Source organism: Pristiophorus japonicus, chromosome 1 (genome assembly GCF_044704955.1).
Source record: "Pristiophorus japonicus isolate sPriJap1 chromosome 1, sPriJap1.hap1, whole genome shotgun sequence".
NCBI classification, from domain to species: Eukaryota; Metazoa; Chordata; class Chondrichthyes; family Pristiophoridae; genus Pristiophorus; species Pristiophorus japonicus.
Window position 1 is genome coordinate 55,533,536 of NC_091977.1, and position 23,723 is coordinate 55,557,258.

Sequence of the window (23,723 nt, forward strand, 5' to 3'; positions counted from 1 at the left end):
GATCGCCGCTCCCATGGGTGGTCCAATTAGGTGCATTTTTATTTGCAGAGCCTACAGTGATGGCCCTTCCCTTTAAGGAAGGGAAGGGCCCTTTGTACACGGCAGAGCTGCACGGCCTGGTGTGCAGCATTGCAGAATTTCCACTCTGTCTGCGTCCTTTAACACTCCACTTCTACCTGGAGCGCGAAAGCCAATTTTTTGAGGGCGCGGTAACATTAGTGCTTGGCACCAAGTTTCCCAGCTTTCAAAAGTGAATGAATTTTTCCCCTCATATCTCTGCACATGGAGACATGTTCTGTTTGTGTTGTCATAACTTCCTCAGATATGAGTCTTGATGGTCAAAAACCAGATGATATCAGGGTGTCATGAGATGAGGACCTGACAGGGGCAGGTGGGATAATTCGGTACGTGACATCCCTGTAATTGGATGGAGGGCTGGTTTCAGGTGGTAGTCAATGATTGGGTTAATTGGCACCCATAGGCTTTGCTGGGAAGAAGTATAAGAAGGGGTCTCTCAAAACTTAGGTTGTCGAGGCATTCGGCAAGAAGCTTGGGAACATCCATCCAGACGAGCGGTGGAGGGTTTCGGGTTGGCGGAGGACACACACGCGTCGCATCGGGCGGTCGAGCAAGCCTAGAGGCCAGACCCGACAGGGATTGACCCATGGACATCGCGCCTTCTTCCTAGAGCCCAAGGTAATTTAAACCTTGACTGCGCCTTGTTTAACTTCTGTTCAATTGCTGTAATGTATCAAGTCTCAATTTCACTGACTACAATATAATTACTGTCACCAGTACGGGTCTACTCGAATCCTTCAGAACTTAGGAGTGAAAGGGTTAATTGGCACAGACCCAGAAACTCAACATGCCCTCCCCAGTCCTAGAAATCTCGGGGCCAAAGTTTTGTGATTAACACACTTTCAACCAAAAGTGCTTAATCGATTGTAAAGCGCTTTGGGATGTTCTGAGGTAGTGAAAGGCATCATAAAAATGCAAGTTCTTTCCTTTCTCTAGAACCAGGGAAACACCATGAATGCAAGGGCTTCCTTCCAGCAGGCACACACCCCTACCCACCTTGAGCATCTCAAACCAAAAGGATTCTTAGATTAACATTTAATGGCATGTATCCCCATCCCCACAACCTCCTATCCCAATACGATCCAAGCCCCAGCTCAAAGTAGTGCCCATACATGCACATCCTCCTGTCCCTCTATGTACTCTGAATCCCTGACCGGAAACATTCTCTACTCTGATATCGGTATAGCTGGGTACATTGTACCGTCAATGTATGCACTGCATAAAATACAAGTAGCATGTACTCAATGGTTAAAAAGTTTGTGAATTATTTAGATTATCCAGTCATGAGTATGGTTTACCCTGTGAACAAACTTCATCCTGCACATGCAAAGTTCCGACCTGGCCGTCCCTTTCCCATCTCTTTCTGACGATGGTTTGTAGTAGACAGACTTTTCATCGCTTCAATAGCTGGTCACAACCATCATCAGCTTTCTAATAGGTTGTCACTGCTAGGGTTTTAAGAAAAAATGTTCTCAAGTGGTGGACAGTGCTAACCAAAAGTGAACAGTGCTAACCAGAGGTGGACTAACAAGGGATGGACAGTGCTAGCAAAGCCACATTTATAGCTCATCCCCATTTACCTTGAGAGAGTCAATCTAATAGAATAGGAAGAATTTTACAGCATGTTATCAGATTAAAGAACTTCAACTTGCCGTAGTGCGATCTGAACCCATGATGTCTGGGCTGCTAGTTTAATACTATCAGTACTGAAGTACTTGCATTAGTGGGTATTAACAGAGGGTTCATTTCCAATAGGTCATGTAGGCAGAAGATCAGTGCTGGAAGTTCTATTCAGAAGTATGCATAGCAAGTTCTGGAGATATTTCCACACTCTATCAAATTTCTGAGACTTTTGAGTGAAACAGCTACTGCTTTGTGGCCTTAGCTGGGGCCTTAGCTAATATGCAAGGCATTGTCTGACATTGCCTAATACATTGTGTAACATTGACACATAGTGGGACATTTCAATTGTTCTTCCCAGCAGAAACTGACCTTAAATCATAAGATTAACTCGCTGTTATGCATGCTCTGGAGCACTGTCCCCTCTGAGTCAGAAGGTTGTGGATTCAAGGCCCACTGCAGGAGTACTGCATTGTCAGAATTGCTGTCTTTCTGATGAGACATTAAATCAAGGCCTGTTCTGGGGGATGTGAAATATCCAGAGGAACTACCTACAGTAGAGCAGGAAGTTTTTTTGATGCCCTTGCCACCATTTATCTCTCAACCAACACCACCAGAAAATTATATTTGTAGGAGTCTTGCTGTAAACAAAGGATCTGCTGCATTTGCCGAGATAACAACTGACTGCACTTCAAAAATTATTCACTAGTTGTGCAGTGCTTTGAGATGCCCTGTGGACATAGAAGATCCTATATAGAGATAAGTTCTTTGTTTGTAAAGACATACTTGGATATCTCCTCCTCAGCCAACTTAAAACAATGAAAGTCCAATTGCAAGATGTATAATTTTGTTTTGTTTGTAAAAAGGTTCTTTATTGAATTTAGTCGTTTGTGAACTTTTTTGGCTTATGACATTACAGGTTATATTACATGGTGTTTGTAGATACTATACTGTAAGGTTCTTACAGAGTTCATGAGATTTCATTGGCACTAAATATTAAAGTATTGCTGGGTGAGAGTTTTATCATTGGTAGAAATGGGCTTGAAACTAAAAGGAGCTTAGATTATGAAGCTCACTAAAGCCCTAAAGCCTCAAGATTTAAGAACAGTTCTGCACAATTATGTTAAAATGGACTATTGATTAAGGTACACTTAATATAAACACAAAGAATAAATTGGATGCAATGTAATTTATCTATACACATTTTAGAAATCAAGCAGGATTGTATTGGTGTTTGGGGTGTACAACCTATCTAATTCCCTTTGGGAAGCTAAAGTGGATGGAACTGGGAAGTGTACATAGTAATAGCACTGTTTTGTTCAGCGAGAAATCTAGATGATGGGTCAAGTCATATAGTGCAGAACACCATGTTTGAGATGAATACAAGAGAAAATGATGTTAATCAAGAATTGATGTTTAAGTTTTAAGTTTTAAGTCTGTAGATTGTTGGAGAGAAGGAAATCTGAGGGAGGTCGTTCCATAATTTTGAGGTCCTAAGTGTTTGATCAACGAAGGAATAAATCAAAATGCAATTTGAAACATGGTAAAACCTTACTTAAACCAGCAAATTCATGGAAGAAGTCATTCTTACATTTCCAGTTTCATTGGAGTGGCACTGGACCAGAGTATTCAGTTGGCCCTCATTATGTTGGTTACTCAATTTATAAAGGTGTATTGCAAATAGTGTGATTATTATGCCAAGTGCTTCCTAATACAGCGTCTATTTATAGGTTTATCCAATCATTTCTGATTGTGCTATAATCCTCTTCTGGAATATGAAAACATACAATTTGGATAATGTAGGGAGAATTAGGGAATTGATTTATTCAGAATGAAGCAATCTTCTTTGCAGGCACAACTCTCAATACTCATCTCTTTCAAACTCTCAATAAAAATATCTGCAGACTCTGTTATGTACATTATGTTGACTGAAGAATATTTCTGTGGGATACAGTACCACCTGTGGGAAGAGAAATGGGACAAATTAATGGTCTTTTATTTATTTTTTTAAATTGGAAACAGAGCATGAAAAAACATTGACCAGTGTTCTTACTTTTGTGATGTGCTTGTGCTTGTGTTTTGTTTTACTGTTTCCCACGCAGGGCCGTTTGTTGTCATGTTCTCCTTGTCGGAGATTGCACTCAAGCAGTGACCTCTGGGGGGAAAATATTAAGTGCAAATTCAGCTGTGGAGTAAATCATACCGCTGTGTATGTCTGGGTCATTAAAGTAGACTGACTTCAAAGACGCAATCTTATTGTGCAGATTTCCTTAGCTCAGGTTGCACTAGAAGCTGGGTTCAGGTGTGTATCTCGTGTGTTGCTTTTCAGTGTCAGCTGTGGCTCAACAGTAGCACTCTCGCCCCCACGACAGAAGGTTGTGGGATCAAATCTCACTCCGTAAACTTGAGCACGTAATCTAGGATGATAATGCATGACTGAGGGAGCGTTGCACTGTTGGAGGTGCTGTGTTTTGGATGAAATGTTAGACCGAAGCCCCGTCTGCCCTCTCAGACAGATGCAAAAGATGTCATGGCACAATTTTGAAGAATATTTATCCCGCACTAAAACATTATCTGTTTTTTCTCATTGCTGTTCGTGAGACCTTGCTGTGTGCAAATTGACAGCCATGTTTCCTTACAGTACAACAGTGACTATATCTTCAAAAGTCCTGCAAAGGTTGTAAAGCGCTTTGGGATGTCCTGAGGTTGTGAAGGTGCTATAGAAATGCAAGTCCTTTCTTTCTTTTGTAAGATTGCAAAATCCGTGGGGAAACCCCCCCAATGTTTGGACTCATTGGAAAGAAAATTTGATTTGGAACTATCAGCCAGAAAGTTCGGGATCCTAAAATGCACATGGAAGAAACTACGACTTTTAACCAAATTTGGGATTTTACAAGGCAGATTGGGTCCATGTGAAAAGGCTGAAAAACTAAGGGATGACTATCCTCCAAAGAAGCCAGTCTTTGGGTATTGAAACCGTCTGGGGTATTGAAGTGAAACAAACTGTCTGGAGAATCATGTAAACTCGAAAACCCTTCTACCCGGGAGACATTAACATAGCAACAATCAACCCAGAGGTAGCCAGCCATCGCTCTGAGCAGGAAACCCATCCAGTGCATACATAATGTTAATGTCCCATCCAGCCCACATGGAAAACCCAGGCCTAGGCAGACATCGCAAATACCAAAACTAATTTTCCCGATCAAGAAACAAATTCAACAGATCGACAGATCTGAGACAGGTTACCATTAATGAGCCCGCCAAAATTAAGACAAAGTATCGAGACTGACTTGGCGCGCAGTTTAGAATGACTCCCAAAGTATAACTGGGGCCCTGTTTTTAATGAGTTAGGAGAGGAAAAAGGGAGAGACCACCGCAGCAGCTTTAACGAGCCTTCCAGAGAGCTTGCTACACAGCCTTCGATGCAGCTCTTCTGAGCACCAACATCTTCAGCCTTGACGACACTCCTGGGCCACACTGCTCTGCTACCAAAGAAGAAGGAAGAACATCATCAAGGCAGAGAAAAGCAGTGCCCAGTAACTTCGGACATCGCCATCGCGGCAGAAACTGACCACAGCCAACGTGGTAACATCGAAACCACCGCGATCGATAAACTCCAAGAACAAAACTCCTCAAGAAGAAACCGAAGATTTGAAAGTTTCCACTCTACAATCTGTTCCTAGCTATCAACAGGTGAAACATTACCTAAAAGAACTTTAAAACATATTGCTGATGGAAGAAAAGTGGGTACTCACCCCATAAGTCCAATACGCACCCTACCGCATCAGCGGACACCACCCAACTAAAGACTACACAGTAAGAAGTCTTCTGCGATGTTCGGGGTACGGCAAGCAGAACCTAGAGAGTCCAGTGAACCCCGAAATCGCGAACCACTGCCAACTGACAATAAATGGATTGGTGAGCATAATCCCTGTTTACCCTGGAGTTCAACCTAGTCAGAGTTAGGCATTGGGAGGTGGGAGGTGTATTATTTTCTGTAACCCCTTTTGAACGTGTGATAAAGTGTTCTTTATTCTAGTGATTGCAAACTTTGACATTGTACTTTCTTGTCCTCAATAAAATCAAAGTTCTTTGCACCAAAACCAGTTGTCTCTTGCACTTTGTCACATCCCCAAATAAATCCAAAGTCTAGAACCCAGGGAGTGGGAGCGATTTGAACCACTCAGAAGGTCAGAAGTGAACCTGACCCCTGAGACCACCCCCTACACTTTCTCTGAGATGGTGACCTTCTGCCATGTTTTATCTTGGCCATTATTGCACCTGCTAATTTGCTGCAAAAATAAAACCCAGGCATAGTCTGTCCGAGCATCCCGGCAACGTTTTCCCTTGTCCCCGCTGGGTGTGGACATTTCGGCTGCTGCATCCTCGCGCCCACCGTAAGTAAATAACAGTGGGTGGGGGTTTCATCCAGGGACCACGCTCCCCTCTCTGACCATCCAGTGGCAATCAGGCAGCAGGACAGAGCACCTCACTGAGAGACACTTTGTGGGCCCGCTCATGGAAGGCTTCATTATTGAAGTCCAGAATCATGTAGAGAAGCCGGAAGCAAAGCTCCTAAATTTTACTACTTAATGTTTTTGAAATTTTCTCAAGAGTTTTTACATTTTAATATTTTTAATTGCTTTAAATTTGTTTTAAAAGATTCTCTCAGCATGTTAAAAATATGTTGAAGAATTTTTTGTGAATTTGTTTTCAGTTTAATTTAGTTTTTGTGGGATTGAAGGATAGCTCCTTGGGGAATTGTGAAGTGGAGGTTACTATGTGGGAGTTGGGGGAGGAGCTATGGATGGAGCTGCGCTGGGCAGGTAGGAATGGACTCAGGAAAGGGCGGTCCCATTGAGATGAATGTACGAGAAGAGGTGGTGGAGGGGGACAGTGATATCGATGGTATCGAACACTGTAGAGGTTAAGCAAGGATAATGCACCGTGTTAACAGTCGCGGAGCATGCCATTGATGATTGACCAGGGCAGTCAGTTTTGAAGTTTTTAAAAAAATCATGAACTAGAATTTATTATTGCACATTATTGGGAGTAGATCTGCCATGATACTAGCCTAGGGCAAAAATCAGCCACGTTTCCCGCTCAGGATGCCTCACCCAACACTCATATAGTCTGCTGACGCTTACTGTCTGGCGTCAGCAGGAACACTGGCCCTTGGATGAGGCTGTGCAAACACGCCTTCAGGAGAAGAGAACATTTGGAGAATGAGGAACTTCAGTTATGTGGAGAGCCTAGATTGTTGGCCTTAGAGCAGAGAAGGTTAAAGGGAGATTTAATAGAGGTGTTCAAAATTCTGAGGGGATTTGATCGAGTAAATAAGGAAAAACTTTCCACTGGTTCGATAACCAGAGCGTATAGATTTAAGATCATTGACAAAAGAAGCAGGAGAAGATAATTTTTTTAATGCAGCGAGCTATGATCTGGAAGGCACTGCCTGAAAGGGTGGTGGAAGCAGTTTCAATAGCTACTTACGAAGGGAATTGGATACATACTTGAAAAGGAAACAAGATTGCAGGGCTACGAGGAAAGAGCAGGGTAGTGGGACTAATTGGATCGCTCTTTCAAAGAGCCGGCACAGGCACAATGACATTTTGTGCTGTATGGGTCTGTGATTCCATAAAATATAATACAAATAACACTGTGAGCTGGTTCCAGAGTATGATCCACGTCCCAGACCATAATATACTCCTAGGTGGTGGATGATGAGTGGAAATGGCGGGGGGGACGGAGGATGGGAAGTAAGAAGGGTAAAATTGACATAGTTGAAGTCTCAAAAAAAGGAATCCTAGTGAATTGGCTCACCTTGAACTCACTCCCACCCCAAAGAATGACTTTGGACCATACTCGAGCCGGTACTGGGTTAGTGCTCACCTGCAGAAGTTAGCGTAGTAACCCTGCGGTTCCAGGATCCAGTGATTCAACTGGGAAGACTGTAAATTCACATAGCACTGGTGCAGGCTGCAGCCTCCGGGAATATCCCTGCGAGGTGACTGGTTCCTCCTGCGACCCCCGGAGCACCGCTGGCTGTTCCTCCTGCCGCGCGGACTCGCCGCCTTGCGCTTTTCTGACAATGCCAGCCGATAGGCGACAAGCAGTGGCTCATCCTGAGAGCTGGTGTCAAGGCAGTACAGGCTCTGAGTCAGAGCATCATGCAAGACCAGGCTCCCGCTATCGTCGGTAAACTGGAACTGGAAACCTATCACGTCCACTCTCCACTGCCTCAGGATGGTGGACACATTGAACGTGTCGTAGCCAGAGGATGGCAGCTCGCTCAGATTCAAAATCTTCTTGTCCATCGGGTCGCTGATGGTGAGGTTGTTCCCTTCCAAACCAATATTGTGTATGGTCACGTTGACTGTCAGCGACTTTGGGTGCAGGGTTCTCCGCAGTAGCACCAGCTCTGCTGCCTTCATGGAGGGCTTGAGGTTGGAAATGTTAAACCATAACCATCCTGGGTTGTCATATTCGGGAACTAAAGTAATCACAGACAAAAATGATTGAAATTTGCCACGATCCAATTCCTTTTATAAAAGTTTTACTTTTGCTACTCTTCTCATTATCCATCCTGTTTTGAATGTTTTACTACATTAAAGGTGCTGTGTAAATGTAAGTAGTTCTTGTTATTGTGTTGATGACCGAATGTTTGTATTTGAATTGATTTTCTTGGCCTTCTCCCCAGGCACATTTTTCAGATAAATCAGTGGATTATTGCAAAAAGGAGAAGCAAAATCAAATATATTCAAGGGACTGAAGTGTCTCTATATCTGATCAAACTTTTCAACCTCTTCACTACTGTTTTATCTGTATCTTGATTTTTTTTTAAATAGATATTTTGCTGTATATTCACCAGCACTTCTGTTTTGACTTGTTCAGCTACTTCTCCATTTCATGATCGATATCCTGTTCTACCATTAAGATCACTGGAGTGGCAGCTATGATTTTAAATTTATTTTACTGTTGCTCCAGCGTGCCGAATATCTGAGTACAGACTGGTGGTGGAGAATCTTGCCCACTGCCTACATGTGCAGCGAAAAGTTCCCTCTAAGCGTCTTTTCCTTCCACGTTTCTAACTACTCAGCGGGAGCACACTGATCTCTGAGTCAGAAGATCGGGGGTGCAACCCCTCCACCGGAGACTTTAACACATAATCTACGCTGGCACTTCAGTGCAGTGTTGAGGGATGGCTGCATTGTCGGAGGTGCTGTGGTTTGGATGAGACTTTAAACCGAAGCCCTGATACCCGAGTAGGACACTTGTCAGGCTTGTAAGAACCTTTTGAGGTTTCGAGTCAGTATTCAGTGATTGACAAATGAAGAGTGAGCTATTTTCCTCTTGTGCAACATAAACAACACTCCATTGCTATTTTCAATACTGATTCAAGAAAAGTTTTAATCTTCCACTTCCAGATGCTTTTAATATAGTGTGCTCCTGGTAATTCAAAGACATTTTTTGTGCTTAAAAAATGGAATTTCCCTGTAATTTGCATGAAACAAATTTTTACTCTACAATTTTTCCTTCCCTCCCTCCTTGTTTGGACATAACTGGACCCGTGCTTGATCACTCACAGTAACTAACAAGACAAAGTGAGAATGTAGTGCTAAACGTACGTCTGACTGAAGTAAGTTTGAAATAAGACGTGCAGGCTGTGTACAGAATGAACTTGTAATACACCGTACCTCTGATACTCCTGAAGCTTTGGACCAGAGTGCCCTCCGTTACTGTGGAGTCCTTGGTCTCCGATGAGCTGAGTCGCTGATAGATCAGTCTCATGTAAGGATGAAGTTTGGTACGCCGAGGAAATGTCAGTGTGTTTATATGTAACATCTCCAAAATGGCCTTACTGAACGGTTGCTGTATCCCTTGACCGTCTGCATAGCAATGTGTTACCTCCGACGCCAAGAAGTAGACGAGCAACAAAGATCCGGAAAGAAAGCTGAATTGTCCCATTGGCACTCTGTTTCCGAAGCTCATTTTGTTCTTTGCAGTGCACCCTTGACTGACTTGCTGTGTGTGCCCTGAGCCTATAAGAACTGAAGGGAGTAATAATGAACTCCAGCCAGGAAACTGTTGTTTATTAATTGCAAATTCTTGAACCATTTGGCAGATTTTGAAACTCATTAGTAGCACTAAGAAACTACAGGAAATCTTCAGTTAACCCTCTTGGGACCAAGAAATATGTTTGGAGTGCAGTAAAACATAGCAATCGAGATGGACACACAAAAACTTTACTCCTGGGTGATCAAGTAGCACTACGAACCCTTTCCAGTTCAATTCTTACTTCGTTTTTTAAAAAATATTGTTTTTCTTTGTTCTTTTTGGGCTTCCCGTGTTATATACCATCCTGTCTGAAAGCAGCCGGATTAGCTGCTCCAAGATATCTGCCAAAGGCCTCTTCATAGCCTAACCTGGGATGATTTGCAGGGCTACGCAGAGAGCGGAGAGTGGGATTAACTGGATTTTTCAAAGAGCCAGCACAGGTAAAATGTGCTGAATGGCCTCCTGTGCTGTAAAATTCTATGATTCCTTCCTTAATTTCCCCTCGGTCCCATCTTATGTTGAAATAGCAGGCCTGTGCGTGGTGACTTTGAGTGACAAGGCATCTGAGATCAGGAGCTTGCTGAACGGAAAATCACAGTTGCAAATTCACTTTTGTATCTCCCAGTGACGCAGCTCGAATGCATCGTGCTGCAGGGGTTTTTGCTCTGCCCAATTATGGGGGCCTTTGGTGGCTGTTGGTGTATTGGGCCTCTCTGTCCCTTCTAGGGGATGGTCCAGCAGCTTATGGCTCGCTGACCACTAAACTGGCAATTTCGAAGCGCCCTAGCACCCCTAACTGGTTCTAAGCTCAGAATTTTGGTGGATTATGAGCTTCCACAAGGGAAAACAAAACACTCAGAGACAAGTGGTCCTTGGAACAAAAAAAACAGATCAGTCCAATTTTTTAACCATAGTAAGTTTCCAACAAGGTCATAAACTTCTTCAAAACACATATGTGACACACACTTATAAACTATGAAAATCTATGGGAAGAAGGACACAACGAAAACCTTACACAATTTTACCTTTACAAGACAGTTCTCACACCACCCCCACCCCCCTTTTTATCTGACTGACCTAGGCTGACAGTTGGGAAAAGAAAACCCCAGGATAATACTTACGATCCCTTTTTGACAGTTATTCCTTTTAGCCTTAGGATGGTTGGTTTACGGGGTAGCTGGAGTGAATGTTGCCTCTCCCAGTTACTTCGGTCTCCGGTTTTTCAGCTGGTTGGCCTCGGAGCGTTGTTCGGTGTGCGGCTCGGCTTCTTGAGACGATGTTGGGCCTCTCGGTAGTTGGGTTGTATATTCTGCACACAAGTTGAGTCCAGGGCCCGTTCGATGGTAGGTTTCCTAGCCGGTAACAGTCCGTCTCCGTTCTCTCTTGGTTTCTGTCAGTCTGTGACTGCTACTGCTTCTCGACTCCTTCTCCTACTGCTCCAGCGGCTTCTCTCCTTCCTCACTGCTCCAGTGGCTTCCTCTCTGTTCTCCCAGTGGTTCTCTAGGTCCTATATCTTTACCCAATTGTGTAAGTTTGGGCGGGGAGATAGCTTTGAATGTTTAATCAGAAGATGTTCATAATTTGATTAGGGGTGAGTCATATTTTCAAACTGGGCCGGGTAGTCCCATTGGTTGAGGATTTCTCTGCTTCAGGCCCAACTCGACCCCTGATTGGCCTGCCAGAATGCACTTTTCCCCCATTGGCCAGTGCCTCTGTCTCGCTTGTGAGCCAGACTCCACAATGTAATCAGAAGATGTCACAGGTACAGGTAGGTGTGAGGACAGGGGTATTGTTTCCGTACACATTGGCGCCTCAACATCTGCTGGTCCATTGTAACAGTCCTGGGAGTCAATCATCGCAGTGATCTCAGGGCTATTGTCCACAGTCCATATTGATTAGGTAGATAATGGTCCACATTCATAATTTGATTAGGGGTATGTCATATTTTCAAACTGGGCCGGGTAGTCCCCATTAGTTGAGGATTTCCCTACTTCAGGCCCGACTCGACCCCTGATTGGCCTGCCAGAATGCACTTTTCCCCCATTGGCCAGTGCCTCTGTCTCACTTGTGAGCCAGATTCCACAATGTCTGTATCCGCCCACACGTTTCCCAGCCTGCCTGGTCTGAGGATTTTATTTGGCCAAAAATGTTCATTTAAAATGTTTAGAACGATCCTATTTAGTTTTCTTGTCCTTAGGGTGTTCCAATAAAATGCGCCGTGGATTTTTGAATCTTACATTCCCCCATCTTGACACACCCGGATATAGACGGAATTTGTCAAAATGTTTGCAAGAAAATCCTAGAGCTCCCCAAGTGTCAGCCATCCCCATAATTACTCTAAACTATAGACCCGCATAAACTAATGTGCACAAACAATATTTATATCCATAATTTGTGCACTACCCATGCTCCTTTACAGGTAAACTACAAACAAGGTACCATTTTTGCTTTTAGTTGCATAGAGTTAAGTACATAATTATAACACATCATGCCGTGTGTTCCTTGCGTTCCTTGAAAGATTTTTCTGCCATCACACATATCGAACAGATGAATTTACACTGTACAAATGTATATCTGTGATAAGTAAGTCCGTATTGTGTTCTGTCATGGATAGTTTTAAAGCTTACGTAGTTGACAGTGCCAGTCAGTTTCCAGGTATGAGTTTTCGTGTGTTACGGTAAACCAGAACGTTCCCTTCTGTTTAAAACCACCTGGAAACAAAATGGCATTCTTGTGTATTAGACTGGGCTGTCTTTCTGTTGTTTCTGGAATATGTTAAGATAACCCCGTGCTATTCGGGCTCTTTTGGATCTGCAGGCATTGATGATGAGATATAGGACAATGACCAGTTGTACAATCACCAGTGTGTGGGAGGCCATGCGAAGCCAAACCGGGATATCTACTCTCGTACCCCATTCCCACCACGCTGGTGACTGTATGTCCGTGATTTCGAGGGCTATGTCTTTGGTCTTTTGCTCTAGGGTGTAATAATGTTTTTGGCTGAGATCCACTGCCTTCAACAGTGCGGTGAGTTTCTCAGGTAGTAAGGGTATGGGGTACCCAAAATGGGCAACATAGTTCTGCAGGTCACTCGCGTTATACTGTACCGTGAGGTGGACCGTGGTGGGTTCCGGGATTGGGATGATCCCTTCCTGGGCCACTTGAACTTCTGCCCTAGGTTTAAAGCAAAAACTGCTCTCCGGAATATCACACCACTTACTCGGGCCGTGTCTATACCGGTGGGCAGTTGTGGCAACACAGTACGTCCCACCACCTACATATGCTATCTGTGGAGGTACATGGCCAGGTGCCATCATCTCCATCGTGCAATTTATAGGTTCTGCCCCAGCAGTGCTAAACCTACACTGTGGCCTCCTGAAGGCGTTCAAGTGCTGGGGACACAGGATGACCTGTGCTCCCCGGCTACGGCAGCCAGATAGATCTGTACCCCTCATTGCGCTGGGACCGTTACGAAACGGACGTGTACCCCCCCCCCCCACCCCCACGAATGACTCCAATGTTCTCCACATGGTACAGGGGTGCTGGCTTGGCAGATGGCCCCATCACTGGCATTCGCACAACTACACCCATAATAGTGTGGTTGGATTTATGTCCCCAACACACGTTAAACACACTCTCCTTCCCTCTGTCACCCTAACCCGGGACGTGGCCATCTCGATTTCGGGGCAAGGGATGGTGTCCTCCCCATAGGTAAAACTCTCGTGGCTCAAATACCGGGTGGAATTCGAACCCAACCACCCAGGCCATCTCCCCTTGTGGAAGTAGGTGGCCTGGCCTTCTGCCTCCATGATCCCTTTTCCCATGGTCACGATTGGCACCCTGCCCCTGGAGCACCCGTATGCCAAAGACATCTCGATGTCGAGTTTCTGTCCGGTGCAGGTCCTCAGTTAGGTAAATAACATCGCAATGGTCCGGAGCATCTTCTGGAACACAAGATTGAACACAGTCTTGCCTGAGCCTTCTTCAGGCTCGACTGGAGTAACATCGCAAAAAATAAAAACACCATCACCTCACTTTAAAATCTCCCTAAACTATATACAGAACACCGGGCTATATACAATGCCACCCGTCTCCGGTACTGACTTGGCTTTTTCGGCCATCTTGCTGACCTTGCCCCAGGAGCTGGACTGCCCCCTTTTGTAGGGCTTGCAGAGGACTTCTTTTAAATGTCCTGCTTCCATTTCTGTGAGTCCTTCGGTGTCTGGGATCTTTCCCGGGTCTTTCGGTGGTGTCCCTTTCACCGCACAGAGTCTGCCACTCTTGTGCTTCTTTTCTCGTTTGACTCTGGGACGGGCGGGAAGGTATACGGGGGACCAAGGCATCCTAGGCTGCCTCACTCTGGAACTACGCCTAACCAGGGGCGCAGAGTCCCATGTTACGGGCTGCACCCCTTGGTCCTCCCACTGGTCTATCCCTTCCTCTACCTGCCCTGTTGTTATACTGCACAGGACTCCCTTCTCCTGTGCTAAGTCCCTTTCCTGCCTATCATGCTGTGCCACTTCACTCTGCTGTGTGATGGTCCTACTATGGCAGTGGACTATTCCGGGTTGTGGGGCTTCGGGGCCGGGGTTGACCTCTGTTACAGCCTCCACATCCACAGGAATGTCCTCTGCTTCTCATGAGGTTTCTTTACCTGTGGGAGCCTTCCTTTTTCCTGCCCTAGTAGGGTCGAACCGCTTGCATTGGTTTATGTGGTACCACTTTACCCGGCGGGGTAATTGGATCGCATAAACCATAGGGCTTGCCTTGTCCACTATACTGTAGGGCCCCATGTACAGTGGCTCGAACACCCCCACCCTGGCGAAGCTGCGTACCATGACCTGGTCGCCTATTTCCCAGTCGTGGTGGCTACGGGGTTCCAGCAGCAGCTTGTTACTAAAGTGCTGTCTTCCCATGTTGGTGGCTGCCTGCCAGTGAATCTGTTGCGGCTGTCCCAGCAGATTCCAAGCAAAGCGATCTCGGTTAGCTTCCTGAAGCTGTCCTTCGGTGAGACCCGGCACCAATGTGTGTACTGGGATCCTCATGGGTCTCCCAGTCATCAGCTCATGGGGTGAATACCCTGTGCTTTTCGACTGACTGGCCCGGATCCCCATAAGGACCAGTGGCAAGACCTCTACCCATCTGTTGGGTGAATTCCCTGTCTCCTTGCAGAGCCTTTTCTTGATGATGCGGTTGAGACGCTCTACAGGACCTGAGGACTGGGGGTTGTATGCCACATGCCACCGTGCTTTAATCCCCAGTACCTTAAAGGTGGCCTGCATCACCTGGCCGGTGAAATGGCTTCCCTGGTCAGACTCCACAAACTGCGGCAGACCTCACCTTAAGAACACTTCCCTGACCAGGATCTTGGCCGTCCCCAATGCAGTAGCTGTTCGGCAAGGGAAGGCTTCCACCCATTTGGAGAATACATCCACCAGCACTAGACAGTACTTGTACCCCCCCATGGCGGTTGGTAGGGGCCCTATGTAGTCGATTTGGATCGACTGCCATGGTCCCTCTACCTACCTGATGTGTCCCATGGATGCCTTTCTTTTCTGGGGATCTGGGTTGTTGGCTGCACGCACCAGACAGGCTGTGCAGAAATCACGGACGTCGTTCCGGAGATCTGGCCACTATGCTGCCTGTTCCACCTTCTGCCAGGTGGACTTCTGCCAGTCAGGAGGTGCGTCGCTGAGGCGTGCTTGTGCAGCTACAGGGAGAAGGCAAACAAGAAGTGGAAAGAAATCGAAAGGTGACGTCGCAGCCAAGGGGGTAAGTGATTGGCTGGTGATTGGTGAGTAACTTTTCTTTTTCTTTCTTTATCAGTAAATAACATTTAGCATTGTTGTTGGCAATTTAAGAAGTAGTAAGGGCAGGAGAGCTCGGACACATGTTATGCTCCTCCTGTACAATGTGGGAAGTCAGGGACGCTTCCGGTGTCCCTGACGACTACATATGTGGGAAGTGCATCAGCCTGCAGCTCCTGATGGACTGCATTGCGGCACTGGAGCTGTGGGTGGATTCACTCTGGAGCATCCACGATGCTGAGAATGACGTGAATAGCACGTTTAGCGAGTTGGTCACACCGCAGGTAAAGGGTACACAGCCAGATAGTAAGTGGGTGACCAGCAGGAAGAGCAGTGTAAGGAAGGTAGTGCAGGGGTCCCCTACAGTCATCCCCCTGCAAAACAGATACACCGCTTTGGGTACTGTTGAGGGGGATGACTCATCAGGGGAAGGCAGCAGCAGCCAAGTTCATGGCACCGTGGGTGGCTCTGCTGCACAGGAGGGCAGGAAAAAGAGTGGGAGAGCTATAGTGATAGGGGATTCGATTGTAAGGGGAATAGATAGGCGTTTCTGCAGCCGCAACCGAGACTCCAGGATGGTATGTTGCCTCCCTGGTGCAAGGGTCAAGGATGTCTTGGAGCGGGTGCAGGACATTCTGAAAAGGGAGGGTGAACAGCCAGTTGTTGTTGTACACATAGGTACCAACGATATAGGTAAAAAACGGGATGAGGTCCTACGAGACGAATTTAGGGAGCTAGGAGCTAAATTAAAAAGTAGGACCTCAAAAGTAGTAATCTCAGGATTGCTACCAGTGCCACGTGCTAGTCAGTGTAGGAATCGCAGGATAGCTCAGATGAATACGTGGCTTGAGCAGTGGTGCAGAAGGGAGCGATTCAAATTCCTGGGGCATTGGAACCGGTTCTGGGGGAGGTGGGACCAGTACAAACCGACGGTTTACACCTGGGCAGGACCTGAACCAATGTCCTAGGGAGAGTGTTTGCTAGTGCTGTTGGGGAAGAGTTAAACTAATATGGCAGGGGGATGGGAACCAATGCAGGGAGGCAGAGGGAAATAAAAGGGAGACAGAGGCAAAAGATAGAAAGGAGAATAGTAAAAGTGGAGGGCAGAGAATCCCAAGACAAAAAACAAAAAGGGCCACATTACAGCAAAATTCTAAAGGGACAAGGTGTGTTAAAAAACAAGCCTGAAGGCTTTGTGTCTTAATGCAAGGAGTATCCGTAATAAGGTGGATGAATTAACTGTGCAAATAGATGTTAACAGATATGATGTGATTGGGATTACAGAGACGTGGCTCCAGGATGATCAAGGCTGGGAACTCAATATCCAGGGGTATTCAACATTCAGGAAGGATAGAATAAAAGGAAAAGGAGGTGGGGTAGCATTGCTGGTTAAAGAGGTGATTAATGCAATAGTTAGGAAGGACATTAGCTTGGATGATGTGGAATCTATATGGGTCGAGCTGCAGAACACCAAAGGGCAAAAAATGTTAGTGGGAGTTGTGTACAGACCTCCAAACAGTAGTAGTGATGTTGGGGAGGGCATCAAACAGGAAATTAGGGGTGAATGCAATAAAGGTGCAGCAGTTATCATGGGTGACTTTAATATGCATATAGATTGGGCTAACCAAACTGGAAGCAATACGGTGGAGGAGGATTTCCTGGAGTGCATAAGGGATGGTTTTCTAGACCAATATTTCGAGGAAACACCTAGGGGAGAGGCTATCTTCGACTGGGTGTTGCGTAATGAGAGAGGATTAATTAGCAATCTTGTTGTGCGAGGCCCTTTGGGGAAGAGTGACCATAATATGGTGGAATTCTACATTAGGATGGAGAATGAAACAGTTAATTCAGAGACCATGGTCCAGAACTTAAAGAAGGGTAACTTTGAAGGTATGAGGCGTGAATTGGCTAGGATAGATTGGCGAATGATACTTAAGGAGTTGACAGTGGATGGGCAATGGCAGCCATTTAGAGACCGCATGGATGAACTACAACAATTGTACATCCCTGTCTGGCGTAAAAATAAAAAAGGGAAGGTGGCTCAACCGTGGCTATCAAGGGAAATCAAGGATAGTATTAAAGCCAAGGAAGTGGCATACAAATTGGCCAGAAATAGCAGCGAACCCGGGGACTGGGAGAAATTTAGAACTCAGCAGAGGAGGACAAAGAGTTTGATTAGGGCAGGGAAAATAGAGTACGAGAGGAAGCTTGCAGGGAACATTAAGACGGACTGCAAAAGCTTCTATAGATATGTAAAGAGAAAAAGGTTAGTAAAGTCAAACATAGAAACATAGAAACATAGAAACATAGAAAATAGGTGCAGGAGTAGGCCATTCGGCCCTTCTAGCCTGCACCGCCATTCAATGAGTTCATGGCTGAACATTCAACTTCAGTACCCCATTCCTGCTTTCTCGCCATACCCCTTGATCCCCCTAGCAGTAAGGACCTCATCTAACTCCTTTTTGAATATATTTAGTGAATTGGCCTCAACAACTTTCTGTGGTAGAGAATTCCACAGGTTCACCACTCTCTGGGTGAAGAAGTTCCTCCGCATCTCGGTCCTAAATGGCTTACCCCTTATCCTTAGACTGTGACCCCTGGTTCTGGACTTCCCCAACATTGGGAACATTCTTCCTGCATCTAACCTGTCTAACCCCGTCAGAATTTTATATGTTTCTATGAGGTCCCCTCTCATTCTTCTGAACTCCAGTGAATACAAGCCCAGTTGATCCAGTCTTTCTTGATAGGTCAGTCCCGCCATCCCGGGAATCAGTCTGGTGAACCTTCGCTGCACTCCCTCAATAGCAAGAATGTCCTTCCTCAGGTTAGGAGACCAAAACTGTACACAATACTCCAGGTGTGGCCTCACCAATGCCCTGTACAACTGTAGCAACACCTCCCTGCCCCTGTACTCAAATCCCCTCGCTATGAAGGCCAACATGCCATTTGCTTTCTTAACCGCCTGCTGCACCTGCATGCCAACCTTCAATGACTGATGTACCATGACACCCAGGTCTCTTTGCACCTCCCCTTTTCCTAATCTGTCACCATTCAGATAATAGTCTGTCTCTCTGTTTTTACCACCAAAGTGGATAACCTCACATTTATCCACATTATACTTCATCTGCCATGCATTTGCCCACTCACCTAACCTATCCAAGTCGCACTGCAGCCTCACAGCATCCTCCTCGCAGCTCACACTGCCACCCAACTTAGTGTCATCCGCAAATTTGGAGATACTACATTTAATCCCCTCATCTAAATCATTAATGTACAGTGTAAACAGCTGGGGCCCCAGCACAGAACCTTGCGGTACCCCACTAGTCACTGCCTGCCATTCTGAAAAGTACCCATTTACTCCTACTCTTTGCTTCCTGTCTGACAACCAGTTCTCAATCCATGTCAGTACACTACCCCCAATCCCATGTGCTCTAACTTTGCACATCAATCTCTTGTGTGGGACCTTGTCGAACGCCTTCTGAAAGTCCAAATATACCACATCAACTGGTTCTCCCTTATCCACTCTACTGGAAACATCCTCAAAAAATTCCAGAAGATTTGTCAAGCATGATTTCCCTTTCACAAATCCATGCTGACTTGGACCTATCATGTCACCTCTTTCCAAATGCACTGCTATGACATCCTTAATAATTGATTCCATCATTTTACCCACTACCGATGTCAGGCTGACCGGTCTATAATTCCCTGTTTTCTCTCTCCCTCCTTTTTTAAAAAGTGGGGTTACATTGGCTACCCTCCACTCCATAGGAACTGATCCAGAGTCAATGGAATGTTGGAAAATGACTGTCAACGCATCCACTATTTCCAAGGCCACCTCCTTAAGTACTCTGGGATGCAGTCCATCAGGCCCTGGGGATTTATCGGCCTTCAATCCCATCAATTTCCCCAACACAATTTCCCGGCTAATAAGGATTTCCCTCAGTTCCTCCTCCTTACTAGACCCCCCGACCCCTTTTATAACCGGAAGGTTGTTCGTGTCCTCCTTCGTGAATACCGAACCAAAGTACTTGTTCAATTGGTCCGCCATTTCTTTGTTCCCCGTTATGACTTCCCCTGATTCTGACTGCAGGGGACCTACGTTTGTCTTTACTAACCTTTTTCTCTTTACATATCTGTAGAAACTTTTGCAATCCGTCTTAATGTTCCCTGCAAGCTTCTTCTCATACTCCATTTTCCCTGCCCTAATCAAACCCTTTGTCCTCCTCTGCTGAGTTCTAAATTTCTCCCAGTCCCCAGGTTCGCTGCTATTTCTGGCCAATTTGTATGCCACTTCCTTGGCTTTAATACTATCCCTGATTTCCCTTGATAGCCACGGTTGAGCCACCTTCCCTTTTTTATTTCTATGCCAGACAGGAATGTACAATTGTTGTAGTTCATCCATGCGGTCTCTAAATGTCTGCCATTGCCCATCCACAGTCAACCCCTTAAGTATCATTCGCCAATCCATCTCAGCCAATTCACGCCTCATACCTTCAAAGTTACCCTTCTTTAAGTTCTGGACCATGGTCTCTGAATTAACTGTTTCATTCTCCATCCTAATGCAGAATTCCACCATATTATGGTCACTCTTCCCCAAGGGGCCTCGCACAACGAGATTGCTAATTAATCCTTTCTCATTACATAACACCCAGTCTAAGATGGCCTCCCCCCTAGTTGGTTCCTCGACATATTGGTCTAAAAAACCATCCCTTATGCACTCCAGAAAATCCTCCTCCACCGTATTGCTTCCAGTTTGGTTAGCCCAATCTATGTGCATATTAAAGTCACCCATTATAACTGCTGCACCTTTATTGCACGCACCCCTAATTTCCTGTTTGATGCCCTCCCCAACATCACTACTACTGTTTGGAGGTCTGTACACAACTCCCACTAACGTTTTTTGCCCTTTGGTGTTCTGCAGCTCTACCCATATAGATTCCACATCATCCAAGCTAATGTCCTTCCTAACTATTGCCTTAATCTCCTCCTTAACCAGCAATGCTACCCCACCTCCTTTTCCTTTTATTCTATCCTTCCTGAATGTTGAATACCCCTGGATGTTGAGTTCCCAGCCCTGCTCATCCTGGAGCCACGTCTCCGTAATCCCAATCACATCATATTTGTTAACATCTATTTGCACAGTTAATTCATCCACCTTATTGCGGATACTCCTTGCATTAAGACACAAAGCCTTTAGGCTTGTTTTTTTAACACCCTCTGTCCTTTTAGAATTTTGCTGTACAATGGCCCTTTTTGTTCTTTGCCTTGGGTTTCTCTGCCCTCCACTTTTCCTCATCTCCTTTCTGTCTTTTGTTTTTGCCTCCTTTTTGTTTCCCTCTATCTCCCTGCATTGGTTCCCATCCCCCTGCCATATTAGTTTAACTCCTCCCCAACAGCACTAGCAAACACTCCCCCGAGGACATTGGTTCCGATTCTGCCTAGGTGCAGACCGTCCGGATTGTACTGGTCCCACCTCCCCCAGAACCGGTTCCAATGCCCCAGGAATTTGAATCCCTCCCTGCTGCACCATTGCTCAAGCCACGTATTCATCTGAGCTATCCTGCGATTCCTACTCTGACTAGCACGTGGCACTGGTAGCAATCCCGAGATTACTACTTTTGAGGTCCTACTTTTTAATTTAGCTCCTAGCTCCTTAAATTCATTTCGTAGGAACTCATCCCTTTTTTTACCTATGTCTTTGGTACCAACGTGCTCCACGACAACTGGCTGTTCTCCCTCCCTTTTTAGAATGTCCTGCACCCGCTCCGAGACATCCTTGACCCTTGCACCAGCGAGGCAACATACCATCCTGGAGTCTCGGTTGCGGCCGCAGAAACGCCTATCTATTCCCCTTACAATTGAATCCCCTATCACTATCGCTCGCCCACTCTTTTCCTGCCCTCCTGTGCAGGTCCCCTGCAGTCAGAATCAGGGGAAGTCATAATGGGGAACAAAGAAATGGCAGACCAATTGAACAAGTATTTTGTTTCGGTATTCACTAAGGAGGACACAAACAACATTCCGGATATAAAAGGGGTCAGAGGGTCTAGTAAGAAGGAGGAACTGAGGGAAATCCTTATTAGTCGGGAAATTGTGTTGGGGAAATTGATGGGATTGAAGGCCGATAAATCCCCAGGGCCTGAAGGTCTGCATCCCAGAGTACTTAAGGAGGTGGCCTTGGAAATAGCGGATGCATTGACAGTCATTTTCCAACATTCCATAGACTCTGGATCAGTTCCTATGGAGTGGAGGGTAGCCAATGTAACCCCACTTTTTAAAAAAGGAGGGAGAGAGAAAACAGGGAATTATAGACCGGTCAGCCTGACATCGGTAGTGGGTAAAATGATGGAATCAATTATTAAGGATGTCATAGCAGCGCATTTGGAAAGAGGTGACATGATAGTTCCAAGTCGGCATGGATTTGTGAAAGGGAAATCATGCTTGACAAATCTTCTGGAATTTTGTGAGGATGTTTCCAGTAGAATGGACATGGGAGAACCAGTTGATGTGGTGTATTTGGACTTTCAGAAGGCTTTCGACAAGGTCCCACACAAGAGATTAATGTGCAAAGTTAAAGCACATGGGATTGGGGGTAGTGTGCTGACGTGGATTGAGAACTGGTTGGCAGACAGGAAACAAAGAGTAGGAGTAAATGGGTACTTTTCAGAATGGCAGGCAGTGACTAGTGGGGGTACTGCAAGGTTCTGTGCTGGGGCCCAGCTGTTTACATTGTACATTAATGATTTAGACGAGATCATTAAATGTAGTATCTCCAAATTTGCGGATGACACTAAGTTGGGTGGCAGTGTGAGCTGCGAGCATGATACTATGAGGCTGCAGAGTGACTTGGATAGGTTAGGTGAGTGGGCAGATGCATGGCACATGAAGTATAATGTGGATAAATGTGAGGTTATCCACTTTCGTGAAAAAAACAGAGAGACAGACTATTATCTGAATGGTGACAGACTAGGAAAAGGGGAGGTGCAACGAGACCTGGATGTCATGGTACATCAGTCATTGAAGGTTGGCATACAGGTACAGCAGACGGTTAAGAAAGCAAATGGCATGTTGGCCTTCATAGCGAGGGGATTTGAGTACCGGGGCAGGGAGGTGTTACTACAGTTGTACAGGGCCTTGGTGAGGCCACACCTGGAGTATTGTGTACAGTTTTGGTCTTCTAACTTGAGGAAGGACATTCTTGCTATTGAGGGAGTGCAGCGAAGGTTCACCAGACTGATTCCCGGGATGGCAGGAATGACATATCAAGAAAGACTGGATCAACTGGGCTTGTATTCACTGGAGTTCAGAAGAATGAGAGGGGATCTCATAGAAACGTTTAAAATTCTGACGGGTTTAGACAGGTTAGATGCAGGAAGAATGTTCCCAATGTTGGGGAAGTCCAGAACCAGGGGTCACAGTCTAAGGATAAGGGGTAAGCCATTTAGGACCGAGATGAGGAGAAACTTCTTCACCCAGAGAGTGGTGAACCTGTGGAATTCTCTACCACAGAAAGTTGTTGAGGCCAATTCACTAAATATATTCAAAAAGGAGTTAGATGTAGTCCTTACTACTAGGGGGATCAAGGAGTATGGTGAGAAAGCAGGAATGGGATACTGAAGTTGCATGTTCAGCCATGAACTCATTGAATGGTGGTGCGGGCTCGAGGGGCAGAATGGCCTACTCCTGCACCTATTTTCTATGTTTCTATGGGCCAGTTGTAGGAACTCCCGCTGGTGTTGTGCTGGAACCACGCACTTATCCCCTTTAAACAGTATCCCTTCCTTGACAGACATATGTGCGGCACTGTATGGGCTCGCTGCCTTTCCTCCACTTAGGATGGTTGCTATAGCAGCCTTGAGGACGGGGTCCTGAGCCTGAGCCATTCTCAGGTCCGGGGCCGCTGCTCCCCTGCGCTCCCTTGTTTCCCTGGCTTGCCTTTAGCTGCTATCACCCTCCCTTTCTCATACGGGTCCCAGAAGCAACCTGTCTTGGCTCCTTCCCTGGCCAGGAAGCCCGCTGGTTACCCTCTGCCTTGGGCTCTGTCTTAGAATGTGCCTTAACCTTGTGGATGTAGACGTCCCTATTGTTCCCTAGGGGTGCCACTATCCTGACTAGCAGGGGTTTGGTTACCAGGGGCTTCCCATCTTCGGATGTGTACCC

The 23,723-nt window shown here is 45.9% G+C and overlaps 1 protein-coding gene across 1 annotated transcript; it reads right to left on the reverse strand.

Moving 5' to 3' along the window:
- Positions 1-2,880: 2,880 nt before the first annotated feature.
- Positions 2,881-9,666, reverse strand: LOC139279659 (bone morphogenetic protein 2). Its single transcript, XM_070898800.1, has 4 exons — positions 9,396-9,666; positions 7,591-8,191; positions 3,752-3,853; positions 2,881-3,658 (listed from the first exon to the last, which is right to left on the reverse strand). The coding sequence occupies exons 1-4, from the start codon at positions 9,664-9,666 to the stop codon at positions 3,508-3,510; spliced, it is 1,125 nt and encodes a 374-aa protein (XP_070754901.1). The 3' UTR covers positions 2,881-3,507.
- Positions 9,667-23,723: the final 14,057 nt, after the last annotated feature.

Bases quoted from the DNA above. Each gene is read 5' to 3' on its own strand.
- LOC139279659 (XM_070898800.1), bottom strand. From the start codon at position 9,666: ATGGGACAATTCAGCTTTCTTTCCGGATCTTTGTTGCTCGTCTACTTC. The intron at 8,192-9,395 runs GTACGGTGTATT...TGATTACTTTAG, and splicing joins AAGCTTCAGGAGTATCAGAG to TTCCCGAATATGACAACCCA. The intron at 3,659-3,751 runs GTAAGAACACTG...CTCTTCCCACAG, and splicing joins AGCACAAGCACATCACAAAA to GTGGTACTGTATCCCACAGA.